General features: G+C 43.6%; 2 protein-coding genes across 4 annotated transcripts in view; both read left to right on the top strand.

Moving 5' to 3' along the window:
* Positions 1-1,150: 1,150 nt before the first annotated feature.
* On the top strand, positions 1,151-6,136 carry cthrc1a (collagen triple helix repeat containing 1a). The gene is made up of 4 exons (XM_062989157.1): positions 1,151-1,279; positions 4,066-4,284; positions 5,426-5,642; positions 5,928-6,136. Exons 1-4 carry the CDS (start codon positions 1,151-1,153, stop codon positions 6,068-6,070), a joined length of 708 nt encoding a protein of 235 aa, XP_062845227.1. The 3' UTR covers positions 6,071-6,136.
* A 1,518-nt stretch (positions 6,137-7,654) lies between these two features.
* Positions 7,655-16,878, top strand: part of rims2b (regulating synaptic membrane exocytosis 2b) — a 54,161-nt gene continuing 44,937 nt past the window's right edge. For all 3 annotated transcript variants that reach the window (XM_063009371.1, XM_063009364.1, XM_063009380.1), the window contains exons 1-4: positions 7,655-7,972; positions 8,265-8,412; positions 11,810-12,020; positions 15,856-16,022. In XM_063009371.1, coding sequence (XP_062865441.1) covers positions 8,297-8,412; positions 11,810-12,020; positions 15,856-16,022 — 494 coding nt within the window. In that variant the 5' untranslated portion in view covers positions 7,655-7,972; positions 8,265-8,296. The remainder of the gene's footprint in view (positions 7,973-8,264; positions 8,413-11,809; positions 12,021-15,855; positions 16,023-16,878) is intronic.

Below are 16,878 nucleotides of genomic sequence, written 5' to 3'. Positions count from 1 at the left end.
ACTTAAGCTGACCTGTACTTATTTACTAACATTTTTTTTCCATTTAAAAAAAACCCAAAAAAAAACACTTTGGTTCTAACAGGTTTCAGCAGATTCGTGTTCTTTGACGGTTGTTTACTAAAACTTGAGAAATAAAATGTTTACTATGGAAGCTCTTCTGTAAGAGCGTCTGCTAAATGCAGAAAATGTAAATGAAAATGTAAAATGTAAATGTAAGTCTTGTGAGAAGCTTCTCAGAAGAGTGGCTGTTGTTAAAGCTGTAAAGGTCACTCTGTTTTAATACCATTCGTTTTTAAATCAGGGTGTCTGACAAGCTCACAGTCAGGCGTCCAAATACTTTTGGCTGTATAGTGTACGTGCTGGATCAGCCTTTACTACGACTCCAAGGGCCCCCGAGTAGACAGATTTGGCATCTAACTCACCACCACTGAGACCCAAGTTCGAATCTTGGTTGTGCTCATCATGTTTGGCTTTGTATGTGTACGTGTATTACAAACTATATGGCCAAAAGTATGTGGACACCGAATTATGAGCTTGTTATTAAATTTTGGAATGTGTCTGTTGGAATTTGTGCCCATTCAGAGGTACTGATGCTGGACCAGAAGACCTGGCTTGCAGCTGACGTTCCAATTCATCCCAGTCGCTCTGAATGTAAGCCACTGGAGTTCTTCCATACCAAACTTGCCGAACAATTCAAAACGGGAGAGATGGGCCTTCCCTAAACTGTTGCCATAGTGATGCTCCTAAGTAAGGAAAGAGCCTTCCCTAAACTGTTGCCACGACGTTAGAAGCATATTTATTTCACCGATTTTATTATCCTGTTCAAAACAAACGATCAACCGAAGTAGAAAAACTGCAATGCCCATTCATCCATACGCTGGTCAGCGTCGCGGTGGGTCCAGAACGCAGTGCATGAACACACCCTAGACATACTAATAAGATACTTTGGCACCGCATTCGATTTTGCAATGTTTGACCACTAGTTGCCCCCGGGTCCACTGTTTAAAAGCGAGTGCGCGCATTGAGGGAGCGCGCTTCCACTCCTCCCTCGTGTTGCTCGCTCCGCGTGAGCGCGCGTTTCTCTGGTAGTTTGAGTCGTGAGCGCGCACGCGTTTCTCTCAGGACTTGGTTTCTGTGTTTGGGGGTTAACATGGGGTCTCTGTTGGTGTCGGTGTGTCCGGTTCTGATCGGGTTCTGTCTGGTGTTGCCCCTCTGCGCGACCCAAAAACCGAAGGAGAGGAGAACAGCGAGGCAGGGGGACACGGAGCTCCCGGAGAAGGTGAGAATTTACCCCCCCGTGATACCCCCCCCAAAACCCTAAAAACCCTAAAACTGACTTCATGCATGAATGTGATGTTTCAGTGATTTCTGCAGCATGTTTGTCTGTGACTGAATGATTGTTCGAGTTTATCAGTTTATTGTGAATTTTGTACAAAAAATATACAGACAGAGACTTACAGTGTATCACAAAAGTGAGTACACCCCTCACATTTCTGCAAATATTTCATTATATCTTTTCATGGGACAACACTATAGACATGAAACTTGGATATAACTTAGAGTAGTCAGTGTACAGCTTGTATAGCAGTGTAGATTTACTGTCTTCTGAAAATAACTCAACACACAGCCATTAATGTCTAAATAGCTGGCAACATAAGTGAGTACACCCCACAGTGAACATGTCCAAATTGTGCCCAAATGTGTCGTTGTCCCTCCCTGGTGTCATGTGTCAAGGTCCCAGGTGTAAATGGGGAGCAGGGCTGTTAAATTTGGTGTTTTGGGTACAATTCTCTCATACTGGCCACTGGATATTCAACATGGCACCTCATGGCAAAGAACTCTCTGAGGATGTGAGAAATAGAATTGTTGCTCTCCACAAAGATGGCCTGGGCTATAAGAAGATTGCTAACACCCTGAAACTGAGCTACAGCATGGTGGCCAAGGTCATACAGCGGTTTTCCAGGACAGGTTCCACTCGGAACAGGCTTCGCCAGGGTCGACCAAAGAAGTTGAGTCCACGTGTTCGGCGTCATATCCAGAGGTTGGCTTTAAAAAATAGACACATGAGTGCTGCCAGCATTGCTGCAGAGGTTGAAGACGTGGGAGGTCAGCCTGTCAGTGCTCAGACCATACGCCGCACACTGCATCAACTCGGTCTGCATGGTCGTCATCCCAGAAGGAAGCTGACGCACAAGAAAGCCAGCAAACAGTTTGCTGAAGACAAGCAGTCCAAGAACATGGATTACTGGACTGCCCTGTGGTCTGACGAGACCAAGATAAACTTGTTTGGCTCAGATGGTGTCCAGCATGTGTGGCGGCGCCCTGGTGAGAAGTACCAAGACAACTGTATCTTGCCTACAGTCAAGCATGGTGGTGGTAGCATCATGGTCTTGGGCTGCATGAGTGTTGCTGGCACTGGGGAGCTGCAGTTCATTGAGGGAAACATGAATTCCAACATGTACTGTGACATTCTGAAACAGAGCATGATCCCCTCCCTTCGAAAACTGGGCCTCATGGCAGTTTTCCAACAGGATAACGACCCCAAACACAACCTCCAAGATGACAACTGCCTTGCTGAGGAAGCTGAAGGTAAAGGTGATGGACTAAACCCAATTGAGCACCTGTGGCGCATCCTCAAGTGGAAGGTGGAGGAGTTTAAGGTGTCTAACATCCACCAGCTCCGTGATGTCATCACGGAGGAGTGGAAGAGGATTCCAGTAGCAACCTGTGCAGCTCTGGTGAATTCCATGCCCAGGAGGGTTAAGGCAGTGATAATAATGGTGGTCACACAAAATATTGACACTTTAGGCTCAATTTGGACATGTTCACTGTGGGGTGTACTCACTTATGTTGCCAGCTATTTAGACATTAATGGCTGTGTGTTGAGTTATTTTCAGAAGACCGTAAATCTACACTGCTATACAAGCTGTACACTGACTACTCTTAGTTATATCCAAGTTTCATGTCTATAGTGTTGTCCCATGAAAAGATATAATGAAATATTTGCAGAAATGTGAGGGGTGTACTCACTTTCGTGATACACTGTATATGATTACTTGGGGTGTGTGTAAAGTTTCATACTGTCATATTCCTCAGTACTGATTATATTTAACACAGCTAATGACTTCTCTGTGCCCAAACAAATTTAACTGCATTTTTTTTTTTTACTTTTTGCTGCAATAATATCTACACCGATCAGCCAGAACATTAAAACCACCTCCTTGTTTCTACACTCACTGTCCATGTTATCAGCTCCACTTACCATATAGAAGCACTTTGTAGTTCTACAATTACTGACTGTAGTCCATCTGTTTCTCTACATGCTTTTTTAGCCTGTATCACACTGTTCTTCAATGGTCAGGACCCCCACAGGACACTGACATGGTGGTGGTGTGTTAGTGTGTGTTGTGCTGGTACGAGTGGATCAGACAGAGCAGCGCTGCTGGAGTTTTTAAACACCTCACTGTCACTGCTGGACTGAGAATAGTCCACCAACCAAAAACATCCAGTCAGCAGCGCCCCGTGGGCAGCGTCCTGTGACCACTGATGAAGGTCTAGAAGATGACCGACTCAAACTTTGTAGAACTACAAAGTGTAAAACAGAATTCAGTCGGACGCTCGACATTTTACCCCCAGGGCGGGGGGGTTTGGGGTGTGTGTGTGTGGGGGGGATTTTCTGCACCCACAATGCACTCTGAGCAAACCGCCCACTGGTCCAGTCATTTCCATTTTACAGACGTTTGCAATTTCTTCCTCTTCTGGCTTTGAAGAATTTGCTCCTTCAGCTCTGGTAACATCTACAAACACGCTGGAAAACCCGGCCGTGTGTGAGTGTGTGTGTGTGTGTGTGTGTGTGTGTGAGTGTATGAGTGTGTGTGTGTAATGGGTTTTCTGTGTGGTACTGACCATTTGGTTTTCATTACCCAAAGTCTCATGGGAGCTACTGCTGTGTCACACACACACACACACACACACACACACTCACACACACACACACACACTCCGCAGTCATTATTGACGATTAACCTTTATTGTTTTTCTTTCATGCCCCTCGTCCGTATGCAGTACGGCGTGTGTGTTCAGGGTCCTCCTGGAGTGCAGGGGCGCGATGGTAACCCGGGGGTTAACGGTATCCCTGGTACCCCGGGTATCCCCGGGCGTGACGGGTTGAAGGGTGAGAAGGGCGAGTGTGTGACGCAGAGGTTCGAGGAACCGTGGAAGCCGAACTACAAGCAGTGCGCGTGGAGCGCTCTCAACTACGGCATCGACCTCGGCAAGATCGCGGTAACTTTTACTTTATCTATGAAACTGTGCATGTTATACGGGCACAGAGGCGTGGCCAGCTGTAGTCAGTATAATAGGACTTCTGATTACTAGTCCAGTATTTTGACCGCTGAGCTACACACAGTGGACAGATGTCGAAACAGCACCCGTATCAGCACCCCAAGTGGCCAGAAGGTGTCGCTGTTGCAGCCTACGTGTCTGCCGGGCTGATAGTGGCTCGTTTACTCTGCGCCCGCCAGCAGACAGTCCAGACGTGAAGAATGTGCATGATTAGTTACAGCTTTAGCAAAACACTTTGTACGCTGTGTGTGTGTTTGAAGTGTGTAAAGTTTTAGTCTGAAGTGTTTTGTTTGAAGGGTTTGTTTAAAGTGTGTGTGTTTGAAGTGTGTTTAATTGAAGTGTTTGTTTGAACTGCATATGTTTGAAGTGTGTCTGAAGTGTTTGAAGCGTGTTTGTTCGAAGTGTGTTTGTCTGAACTGCATTTGTATGAAGTGTTTGGTTTGAAGTGTTTGTTTGAGGTGTTGTTTGAACTGTATTTGTTTGAAGTGTGTGTTTTTGAAGTGTGTTTGTTTGTTTAGTGTGTGTTTGAAGTGTGTTTGTTTAGTGTTTGTTTGTTTGAAGTTTGTTTGTTTGAAGTGTGTTTAAGGTGTGTTTGAAGCATGTTTGTTTGAAGCATGTTTGTTTGAAGTGTTTGTTTTAAGTGTTTTGTTTGAAGTGTGTCTGAAGTGTTTGAAGTATGTTTGAAGTGTGTTTGTTTAAAGTGTTTGTTTGAACTGCATTTGTTTGAATTGTTTTGTTTGAAGTGTTTGTTTAAAGTATGTTTTAATGTATGTGTCTAAAGTGTTATGTTTAAAGTGTGTTTGAGGTCTTTGTTTGAAGTGTTTGAAGTGTTTGAAGTGTGTTTGAAGTCTTTTGTTTGAAGTGTTTGAAGTGTTTTGTTTGAAGTGTGTTTGTTTGAAGTGTTTGTCTAAAATGTTTGAAATGTGTTTGAAGGGTGTTTGAAGTGTTTGTCTAAAGTGTTTAAAGTGTTTGTTTGAAATGTTTGTTTGAAATATGTTTGTTGAAGTGTTTGAAGTGTGTTTGTTTGAAGTGTGTTTGTTTGAAGCGTGTTTGTTTGAAGTGTGTTGTGTTGATTTTACAGGAGTGCACGTTCACTAAGCAGCGCTCCAACAGCGCCCTGCGGGTGCTCTTCAGCGCCTCTCTCAGGCTGAAGTGTAGGACGGCGTGTTGTGGCCGCTGGTACTTCACCTTTAACGGGGCCGAATGTTCCGGACCGCTACCTGTCGAGTCCATTATCTATCTGGACCAGGGGAGTCCAGAGCTCAACTCCACCATCAACATGCACCGGACGTCCACAGGTAACATCCTGTCCTCACCACACGTCCACAGGTAACGTCCTGTTTTTACTGGACGTCCACAAGTAGTGTCCCGTCCTTACTGGACGTCCACAGGTAACATCCTGTCTTCACCGGACGTCCACAGGTAACGTCCCGTTCTTACCAGACAACCACAAATAGCGTCCCATCCTCACCAGACGTCCATAAATAACGTCCTGTCCTCACCAGACGTCCACAGGTTACGTCCTGTTTTGTGTGTATAATTGTGTGTGTGTGTGTGTGTGTGTGTGTGTGTGTGTGTTACAGTGGAGGGTCTGTGTGAAGGAATCGGGGCCGGACTGGTGGATGTGGGGATTTGGGTCGGGACCTGCAGTGATTATCCCCGCGGTGACGCGTCCACAGGCTGGAACTCCGTATCCAGAATGATCATCGAGGAACTTCCTAAATAACTTCAGATCTCTGTACAGTCAGTGATTGATCCCCTGTGTTTATATGAACGTGATTAATGAAATAAACTGGACTTTTCAGAAATGTGGATGGAAATTATTTTTACATTTCACTATTTATTTATTTATTTATTTATTCATTGTTCCTAATGCTGGTCAGGGTCGGGGTGTGTCCAAAGAGAGCCAGTTGAAAGTACTTTCTCAGTGCTTTGATAATAATAAACATACTCATATATTTGCTCCGTATGTCAGTAAAATGCGGTGCGGTGGCGCCATCTGGTGTCCAAACCGAGAAAACACGATTATTACACAACAAGAACTAGTGAAATTCCTTTTTTCTTTTTTTTAAGTATTAAAACGCAATTACAGGTAAAAATAATTCATGAAATCGTTATAATTATCATGTTTGAGTGTGTTTGGAGGGGGACACGGCAGTCTAATGGGCAGCCCAGAACCCAAGAATGAAAACGCTGCCAGTAGACAAGTGATTTACAGACAGACTCGGTCGTGTCTGAGGAGGGGAAAGGCCGCATCGATGGTGGCACACACATCCTTGCCACTAGAAACATGAGTCAAGGAACGTACTGTCGGGTTACAGCACAGGGATAATAATAATAATACTGGTACTACTACTAATAATAATACATTTTATTTATAAGCGCCTTTCAGGAAACACAAGGACACTGTACAACAACAGGCCTAAACAGCATGGAAATTAATTAACATAAATAAATAAAACAAAACAAATGACGATCCATTTATTAAAACAAATTCAATTAAACAAAACGTAAGCAAATAGAAATTATTTGTCAAGAAAAGCAGTCAGAAACAGGTGGGTCTTAAGCTGTTTTTTAAAGTAGGATAGATAGATAGATAGATAGATAGATAGATAGACAGATAGACAGACAGACAGATAGATATACAGACTGACAGATAGATATACAGACAGACAGATAGATAAATAAACATTTACATTTTGAGCATTTAGTAGACTCTTTTACCCAAAGTGACTTACAGTACTGTGACAGTATATTGTCTAAGCAATTGAGGGTTAAGGGCCTTGCTCAAGGGCCCAACAGTGGCAACCTGGCAGTGGTGGGGCTTGAACTGGAAACCTTCTGATTACTGGACCAGCACCTTAACCACTAGGCTACAACTGCCCTCAGACAGACAGACAGACAGACAGACAGATAAATAGATAGACAGACAGGCATACAGACAGACAGATAGATAGACAGACAGACAAACCAGACAGACAGATAGATAGACAGACAGACAAACCAGACAGATAGATAGACAGACAGACCGACAGACAGATAATATAATAATGATAACAGAAGCAGTAGGATAATTGGCAGGAGACGATGGAGAGACTAGCCTCAGCACAGGGAAATGGGTATATCTAAATTACAAAGTGCAAATGCTTGTGCACTGTTTGCTCACCGGTGCTCCACACTGCGTGGGTTTTGTCCCCGTTGGCCTTCCACATGAAGCCAGAACGGGAAGCTACCTACGTAAAGCGCACTGGCCATGCCCACTGGTTTCATTCCGCTCCATTCTGGGCAATTTCCACCTTTTTAATGCGTCCATTTTTATCTGCATTTAGCCAAAAAAAATGAGGAATTTATAACTTGAGAGGAACCAGAAGAGGAACCTGAAAGATCTGGTGGATCAGAGGGTGGAACTACAGCAGCAGAGGAATAAAGGAGGAGAGGAACAGACAGACAGACAGACAGACAGACAGAAGGAAGAAATAGAAATATAATATAATATAATATCAAATAAACGCATTAAAGGCTTTAGGGATTCCCGTGCGCGTCTGGATGGATGGCCGGACCCGCGGATGGTCGGATGCGGTGGATCCGGAGGGATGATGGGTTAGACTGGGACTGAACAGCTGAAAAGGTACCGGACTGGTTTTGGTCAAGCCTATGTCTGTGTACACACGCGCACACACGCGCACACCCAGTCCACACCATGGGGCTCTGGGGTGCATGTACAGACGCATAAGTGAAGGTGTGAAGTCTGGTGCACCGGTGCATGATGGGTTGCACGGGTGCACGAGCGATGTTTTAGGGATGCAGTGCGATGCGAACATGCACGAATCCGTGTGCATGCATGTTTACTCGGTGCTGCATTGCACTCGCTGAATGCGGGATTCTGGGTTTGATTTTTTATCTCTTGTGCCCGTCTGCAGCACCGAAGCTCCGGGCACCGAGGAGGAGGAGGATGGCAGCTGAGGAGGTGCCCGACCTGAGCCACCTGACCGACGAGGAGAGGAAGATCATCCTGTCGGTCATGGATCGGCAGAAGAAAGAGGAGGAAAAGGAGCAGTCCATGTTGAAGTGAGCATGTGTGTGTGTGTGTGTGTGTGTGTGTGTGTGTGTGTGTGCGCGCGCGCGCGTAGGTGTGGGGTTGGACGTGGGTGGCTGTCTCGATTATTTTTAGGCCTCGGTAACCCAACACCCCTGTCTGCTTTGATGATACTGAAAGGAAATGAAACAAGCCCGATCAGGCCGTTCATGTGTTCACCAGGTTCACCAGCGCATCACTGATTACGGTTCCGAACCGAACCGAACCGGCGCCATCTTCCTCCAAAAATCAGCCCATAACCTGCACATTGCATCACATGTTTATCCCCTCGGATGTTATAACGCGTTATTAAACCCCACCGGGGTGAGAACCGGTGCATCAAGGTTCTAATCAGGTTCTAGTAGCCGCCGGTATGGTTTTCATTTCAGCACCACGGAGCTGTCTGCTCATACCGGGCTCCGTCCCAAATCACTCCCCCGGTGTTAGAAGTGCACTAGGTAGGGCACAACCAAACCATTCATTTAGACAGACAGACAGACAGATAGAAATGAATGGTTTGGTTGTGCCCTACCTATATATATATTACACAGGTTAGGATTGGGACACATACACTGCGTGTTCAAAAGTATATGGACACCACATTTCAAAACTACAGGCAGCTGTTTTGGACTGTGTCTGTGGGAACTTATGTTCTGTGTAGTAAAAAGAGCATCTGAGGTGAGGCGAAAAGGCCTGGCTCACAGCAGACCTTCCAGTTCATCCCGACCGAGGTGTCCGCTCAGACCGGGCTCCGCCCCAAATTACTCCCACTGGTATTAGAAGTGCACTAAGTAGGGCTGTTCATTTGTAAATATGTTATACACGTTAGGATCTGATGTGAGGCGAGAAGGCCTAGCTCACAGTTGACCTTCCAATTCATCCCGACAGTGAAATCAGGGCTCTAGCCAGATTAGGAAAGGGCCTTCCCCAAGCTGTTGGAGGTGTAGGTAGAATTAATCAATCCACTTGATCAACCTGATCTTTAAAAATGGAAGAGAGCCCAAGTATGTGATTAAACCCGAATGTACGTAGAAAGAACATACCAAACTCCTCACAATGGTGACTAGATTAAGAACCAAACTCAGGTCCAGAGAACCCCTGCTGACATGCAACACCTACTCTACCAGCTGTGCCACCCTGATGCCTTTCATTGTAATATAGTATTATATAATATTATACACCATACGGTCGAATGCATGTGGACACGTGACAACAGTCTTGTTGGAATCCTTTCCTGTTATAGCCTCCATTCCTCTGGGAACGCGTTCCACAGGAGGTTGTAATAAGTGTGTGGGAATTTGTGCCCATTCTGTCAGGTACTGACTGATATTGGGTGTGAAGCAGTGGTTAGCAGTTGATGTTCTAATTCATCCCTAAGGTGTCCATTGTGATTGAGGTTGGTGCTTTATGAAGCTCGTTTTGAGCCCAGAGATGCAGTCACGGGGGGACGAGGATGAGCCTTCCCCAAACTGTTGGCACGAAATGATTATCGACGGCGGAAACACACAGAATCGCTGATACACGCCGGTGATTCCTCTGTTTGTAGGCAGCTTGTGTTTAAATCTCTGATCCTATTAGTGAGACGCTGGATTTAGTGGAGCTCTAATCTGCAGATCAGAAGATCTGATGGTGCTCCGGAGCTCCAGAGCTCAGCCGTCGTGGTTCATCACTGAACCTTTGGTGCTTGAGATCCTTCAGGAGTTCGGTTTCTGTAGATCAGGAGGGTGGAGAGTGGAGCTCAGAACCGCCGTGATCACACCGGGTACCTGCTGCAGAAACCAGTCTAAACCAGTCTGACTACAGATGCTGAAACGGTTCAACAATGTGGTTCAAAACACGCCGTGATTTTACATTAAAAATGTTATTTTATTTATTTAAGCTTCATGAATAATAACAATTTTAATAAGAATTTCCTCCATGTGTGACTGTATTAGCCTCCGTTCCTCAGGGAAGACGTTTTTGTAGTAAGTGTCTGGGAATTTGTGCCTGTTTTGTCAAACTGGCATTCGTAGCGTCAGGTACTAACAGACACTGGGTGAGAAAGCCTGGTTAGCAGTTGATGTTCTAATTCATCCCGATGGTGTTCATTGTAATCGAGCTTGGTGCTTTATGGAGCTTGTTTTGAGTACGGACGGTTTTCACATCTGATTGATTTTGTCTCGCTTTCAATCAATAAAATCAGTAAAAATTTACAGACATACTGACCAAAAAGTCACACACTAGCACCTGCCCCCCTCTGACCTGTACATGTATGGAGGAGGATCATGCTACGCTCTCGGCATTCTTCCATATTATTTTACTTTGTTTATACATAAATGTTTATTTTGGCTTGTGTTCATTTTTTATTGGTTTATTATCACCATCTTTATTATTATTATTATTATTATTATATTATCATTAATTATTATTATTATTATTATTATTATTATTGTTATTAATGATTATTATTTATTATTATTATTGTTTGTTTATTATTATCATTATTGTTATTATTATTATTTATTATTATTGTTTATTATTATTTATTATTATTATTATGTATTAATTTATTATTATTATTTCATAATTTATTATTATTAGTAGTATTACTATGTATAAATTTATTATTATTATTATTTCATAATTTATTATTATTATTAGTATTATTATATGTGAAGTATTATTTTTATTTATTACTATAGTTATTATTTATTTATCATGTATATTTATTATTGTTTAATTATTATTATTGAATACTTTTATTTAATTATTTATTATTGGTATTTATTGCATATTATTTATTTATTTTACGTGTTTATTATTATTATTACTGTGTATTGTTTTTATTATATTATTTATTATGTTTATATTGTGTTTATTATTATTTTCATCATCATTTTTATTATTTGTATTAATTTATGTATTTATTTGCTCATTATTTTATTTTATTTTGTTCACATTAAGTTCTATACGAATATTTTTCCAGGGAGCCTCAGACTGAAGGGCCGAAATCCTCTATATCTCAGTAAGTACAATTTAACTCCATTTCCCAGAGTTCCTAGTGCTTCATCACTTCCAGCTTCCGTCTGTGTGAGACCCCTGGTTTCTTCAGGGTCGGGGTTCTGATTCGTCCCAGTGATTTTCAGAGTCATTAAAACCATCATTTACTTTCAAGTCATTTTTATTCTAGATTCATTTTCTGTTCTTTATTTATCACAGTTACAAACGTGCAGCCACCAGTGAAACTCGACCTGCTTCTGGTTCTGATTGTGATCTGATTTCTGTTTCTGTCCTTTATTATTAAATGATTTGATTAGAATTCCTCCAGTCTCAGACGTATTTAATAAAATATCGTTTATACCTGTTTAATTTGTATTATTATTATTAATTTATTTATTTCCATTGTTGCAGGAGGCTGCACCAGCAGTTCGAGATGTATAAGGACCAGGTGAAGAAGCTCGGTGAAGAGTCCCAGAAGGACCAGGAGCAGAAGACCGACTCGCCCACCTGTGGAATTTGCCACAAAACCAAATTTGCCGACGGCTGTGGCCACGTTTGTTCTTATTGCCAAACCAAGTTCTGCGCTCGCTGCGGAGGGCGGGTGTCTCTGCGCTCCAACAAGGTACACAAATCCCCATACGCCCCATCTCTAATCCACACCTCACACTGGCTGGTAGTGGCTGAGCTTCACTAATGAGGAAACACACACACACACACACACTTAGTGCAGTTTTTATTGGCTTCATTGATCCTGACTGCATGTCTTTGGACTGTGGGAGGAAACCGGAGCATCCGGAGGAAACCCACCTCACACAGGGAGAACATGCAAACTGTTGCTGTTCCACGAACTAAGACCCAACACATATCCAGTTTTATCTGCTCCCTCTGGTTTAGCTGAACTGGAATTTTAATGGGTGTTACACAGCTCTAGGTACCCAGGTTTGATCCTCGCGGGCGTCTTTGTCTTTGTTGTTGCACCCTGATGCATTTTTATTAATAAAAGAAAGTCTAGACTTATTATTTATTAAACTTACCATATAGAAGCACTTTGTAGTTCTACAATTACTGACTGTAGTCCATCTGTTTCTCTACATGCTTTGTTACCCCCTTTCACCCTTTCTTCAATGGTCAGGACCCCCACAGAGCAGGTATTATTTAGGTGGTGGATCATTCTCAGCACTGCAGTGACACTGACATGGTGGTGGTGTGTTAGTGTGTGTTGTGCTGGTATGTAAACACCGTGTCCACTCACTGTCCACTCTATCAGACACGCCTACCTAGTCGGTCCACCTTGTAGATGCAAAGTCAGAGACGATCGCTCATCTATTGCTGCTGTTTGAGTCGGTCATCTTCTAGACCTTCATCAGTGGTCACAGGACGCTGTATTTTTGGTTGGTGGACGATTCTCAGTCCAGCAGTGACAGTGAGGTGTTTAAAAATCCACTCATACCAGCACAACACGCACTAACACACCACCACCATGTCAGTGTCACTGCAGTGCTGAGAATCATCCACCACCTAAATAATACCTGCTCTGTGGGGGTCCTGTGGGGGTCCTGACCATTGAAGAACAGCATGAAAGGGGGCTAACAAAGCATGTAGAGAAACAGATGGACTACAGTCAGTAATTGTAGAACTACAAAGTGCTTCTATATGGTAAGTGGAGCTGAGAAAATGGACAGTGAGTGTAGAAACAAGGAGCTCCTTCACCTTTTCGCCTGTAGTTCAGCCTGACAGCCACAAGGTGGCAGCATTTCCTCTCTTAAAGGCATGTGCTGCAAAATCAATGGGTTCTGCTTTCCTTGACTACTTATACGTACTGTCCTTGTGGAGTTTAACAGGTTCTCCATGCATCTGCATGCCTTTATTTCCACTATATGAAAACATGCTTTTAAGGAGCCTATAGGAGCGCAATGCTCACTTGACTGTGGACAGGAACACGTGTTCCAGCAGATCGTGACAGAACATGAACCTTTTTAGATTTCTTCTCAGTATCATGTGACTGTTTGAGGTTCTTCCTTGGCGAGAGACCACTGTTCCATGTACTTTACACCTGCATGTGTTTTTTTCATCTGCAATCAAACTAGCCCTATTTATATGGACACAATCTCCACTGTGGAATTAGGAGATCCTGGCACAAACTTAAAAGCCAGAAAGACAGAATCTTCTACATCACCAAACATGCCAAAGTACACTCTATGTTCATAAGTATGTGGACACGTTTTCAAGCTCAGGTGTTTCAACCACACAAGCTCATGATCAGGTGTCCACGTGTTTTTGATCCTGTGGTGCGTCGTTGTATGAAGATCTTGAGGTCGGTGGCTGTGAGGAGCGTGAGCTCGGCGTGACGTGTTGGGCGACTGGACGGTCTGATCAGGTTCCTGACCGAGTGCCGGGTGTCCAGATTCTCTTACAGTCCAGGCTGGATGATGTCATGGAGCTCCTGATCTCTCTCTCACACACACAGTCGTTAATATCTGGACGGTGAAGATCAGACGCCACTCTGTCGTCCGGATTCACCAAAATTCAGACGTTTTTTTGGATTTGGATTGTGTTGGAATTCTGGGATGAAGATCCGATTTGACTCCAACATGAAGCTTCTCCTGAAATATGAAGACCATTAGGATAAAGTCTTTGCACCATAGGGTGCACCTGGTTATATACAAATGGACTTATACAATAAATGGACGAAAGTTTTGGGACACACCTTCTAATTACTGAATTCATGTGTTTCATGTATCAGTTCCTTTGGGTTGTACTGGAAGCCTGGAGTTCTTGAAGGTCTTGGTCAGATCTTTGGTGGTGTGGGCCGTATTGAGAGTTCTTGAAGTCCTTGGAGGTCTTAGTCAGATATTTGGTGGTGTGGGCTGTATTGAGAGTTCTTGAAGTCCTTGGAGGTCTTGGTCAGATCTTTGCATAGACTGTATTGAAAGTTCTTGCAGGGTTTGGTCAGATGAAACCTGGAGTTCTTGGAGGTCTTGGTCTGATCTTTGGTGGTGTGGGCTGTATTGAGAGTTCTTGAAGTCCTTGGAGGTCTTGGTCAGATCTTTGGTAGCATATACTGTATTGGAACCTTTGCAGGGTTTGGTCAGATTAAGCTTGGAGTTCTTGGAGGGTTTGGTCAGATCTTTGGTGGCATATACTGTATTGAAAGTTCTTGCAGGGTTTGGTCAGATCAAGCCTGGAGTTCTTGGAGGTCTTGGTCAGATCTTTGGTGGTGTGGGCTGTATTGAACGTTCTTGCATTGTTTGGTCAAATGAAACTTGGAGTACTTGGAGGTCTTGCTCAGATCTCTGGTGGTGTGGTCTGTATTAGAAGCCTGGAGTTCTTGGAGGTCTTGGTCAGATCTTTGGTGGTGTGGGCTGTATTGAACGTTCTTGCATTGTTTGGTCAAATGAAACTTGGAGTACTTGGAGGTCTTGCTCAGATCTCTGGTGGTGTGGTCTGTATTAGAAGCCTGGAGTTCTTGGAGGGCTTGGTCAGATCAAACTAGGAGTTCTTGGAGGGTTTGGTCAGATCTTTAGTGGTGAACGATGAGTTGTGGTGAAGAGGTGAGGTTCATCTCAGCTGCCTGGATGGATGAATAATGAAGGAACAAGACGTAGCTCAGAGCTGCACACCTTCACTTCATCATTAAATGACAACGAGCAGCGCAGGAGCAACGTCAGCCTGACCTGCTTCTCCTCATCTACAGCAGCTTCATCTACAGCAGCTTCATCTCCAGCAGCACATCGACCTTCTGCTTCATTCAGAGTTCAGATTTGTTTTGGTAATTGGACTGAACTTCGCCCCTGAAGATCCGATTCATTTCACTTTTAGCATCCTGACTGTGATGAAGATCCTCAGAACGTCTCCCAGTGTCACCATGGGTAGGAAACGAGAGTCTTTTATACACTATAGGGCCAAAAGTATTTGGACGCCTGACCGTGAGCTTGTCGGACGTCCAGTTTAAAAAAGAAACGATATTAAAACAATGTGACCTCTGTGTGACCTTTTTAGATAGAACAACAGCCGCTCGTCTGAGAAGCTTCTCACGAGACTTTGAAGTTTGTCTGTGTGTGGGAATTTGTGCCCACTGGGCGCTTGGTCAGAAAAGTCTCAGTTGATGTTTCAGTTCTTTCCAAAGCTGTTCTGTGGGGCTGGTTGAGATGATGGAACAGTGTTCCTGTAGAACCTTTACACTGACTGGTTGAGATGATGGAACAGTGTTCCTGTAGAACCTTTACACTGACTGGTTGAGATGATGGAACAGTGTTCCTGTAGAACCTTTACACTGACTGGTTGAGATGATGGAAGTGTGTTCCTGTAGAACCTTTACACTGACTGGTTGAGATGATGGAACAGTGTTCCTGTAGAACCTTTACGCTGATTAATGCTTGGAGATGAGTGAGTTCTATCTCTCTGGTGGTGGGTTCTTGTGTCCTGACCCGGCGTCTCCTCTGTCCTGTCTGTTCCAGGTGATGTGGGTGTGCAACCTGTGCCGAAAACAACAAGAAATACTCACCAGATCTGGTGCCTGGTTCTACGGAGGTGCTGAGGGTCGGAGGTCTGGACCTGAGGTCAGAGGTCACCTGGACCCGTCCAGATTGGCTGTAAGAAACCCCTCAGGTGTCCCAGTGGACAGGTGAGTGCAGGACGACTGTAGAAGTCTGGTCCACCTTAAAACTCTCGTCTCAGGGTGTCTGTGTAGGTGCCTGGCTGGATGGTAGCACCACCAAAACTCCATAGATTTTATTCATTGAAAAAGAGGGGCACACCTTAAATACCATATATGGGAATCTATGGAATTTGAAGTGCCTTATATGGAAATGTGGGTGTGGCTGATTTTATTGATAGGAAAAGTGCTATTCTGTCTGGACACACCCTAAATACCTTATATGGAAATACAGGCGTGGCTGATTTTATTTGTGTGAAAAGAGCGATTCTAAGTGGACACAGCTTAATTACCTTATATGAAAATGTGGGTGTGGCTGATTTTATTGATAGCAAAAGAGCAAATCTGTCTGGACACACCTTAAATACCTTATATGGAAATGTGGGTGTGGCTGTGGCTGATTTATTTATAGGAAAGAGCAAATCTGTGTAGACACGCCTTAAATACCTTATATGGAAATGTGGGTGTGACTAATTTTATTTATGACAAATAAGCAAATCTGTGTGGACACACCCTAAATGCCTTATATGGAAATGTGGGTGTGGTTGATTTATTTATAGCAAAAGTGCTATTCTGTCTGGACACGCCTTAAATACCTTATATGGAAATGTGGGTGTGACTAATTTTATTTATGACAAATAAGCAAATCTGTGTGGACACACCCTAAATACCTTATATGGAAATGTGGGAGTGGTTGATTTTATTGATAGCAAAAGAGCAAATCTGTCTGGACACACCTTAAATACCTTATATGGAAATGTGGGTGTGACTGTGGCTAACTTATTTATAGGAAAGAGCAAATCTGTGTAGACACGCCTTAAATACC

Source organism: Trichomycterus rosablanca, chromosome 2, assembly GCF_030014385.1.
Source record: "Trichomycterus rosablanca isolate fTriRos1 chromosome 2, fTriRos1.hap1, whole genome shotgun sequence".
Taxonomy (NCBI): Eukaryota; Metazoa; Chordata; class Actinopteri; order Siluriformes; family Trichomycteridae; genus Trichomycterus; species Trichomycterus rosablanca.
The sequence above is the reverse complement of the archived record's forward strand: the minus strand, read 5'-3'. Positions and strand labels throughout refer to the sequence as shown.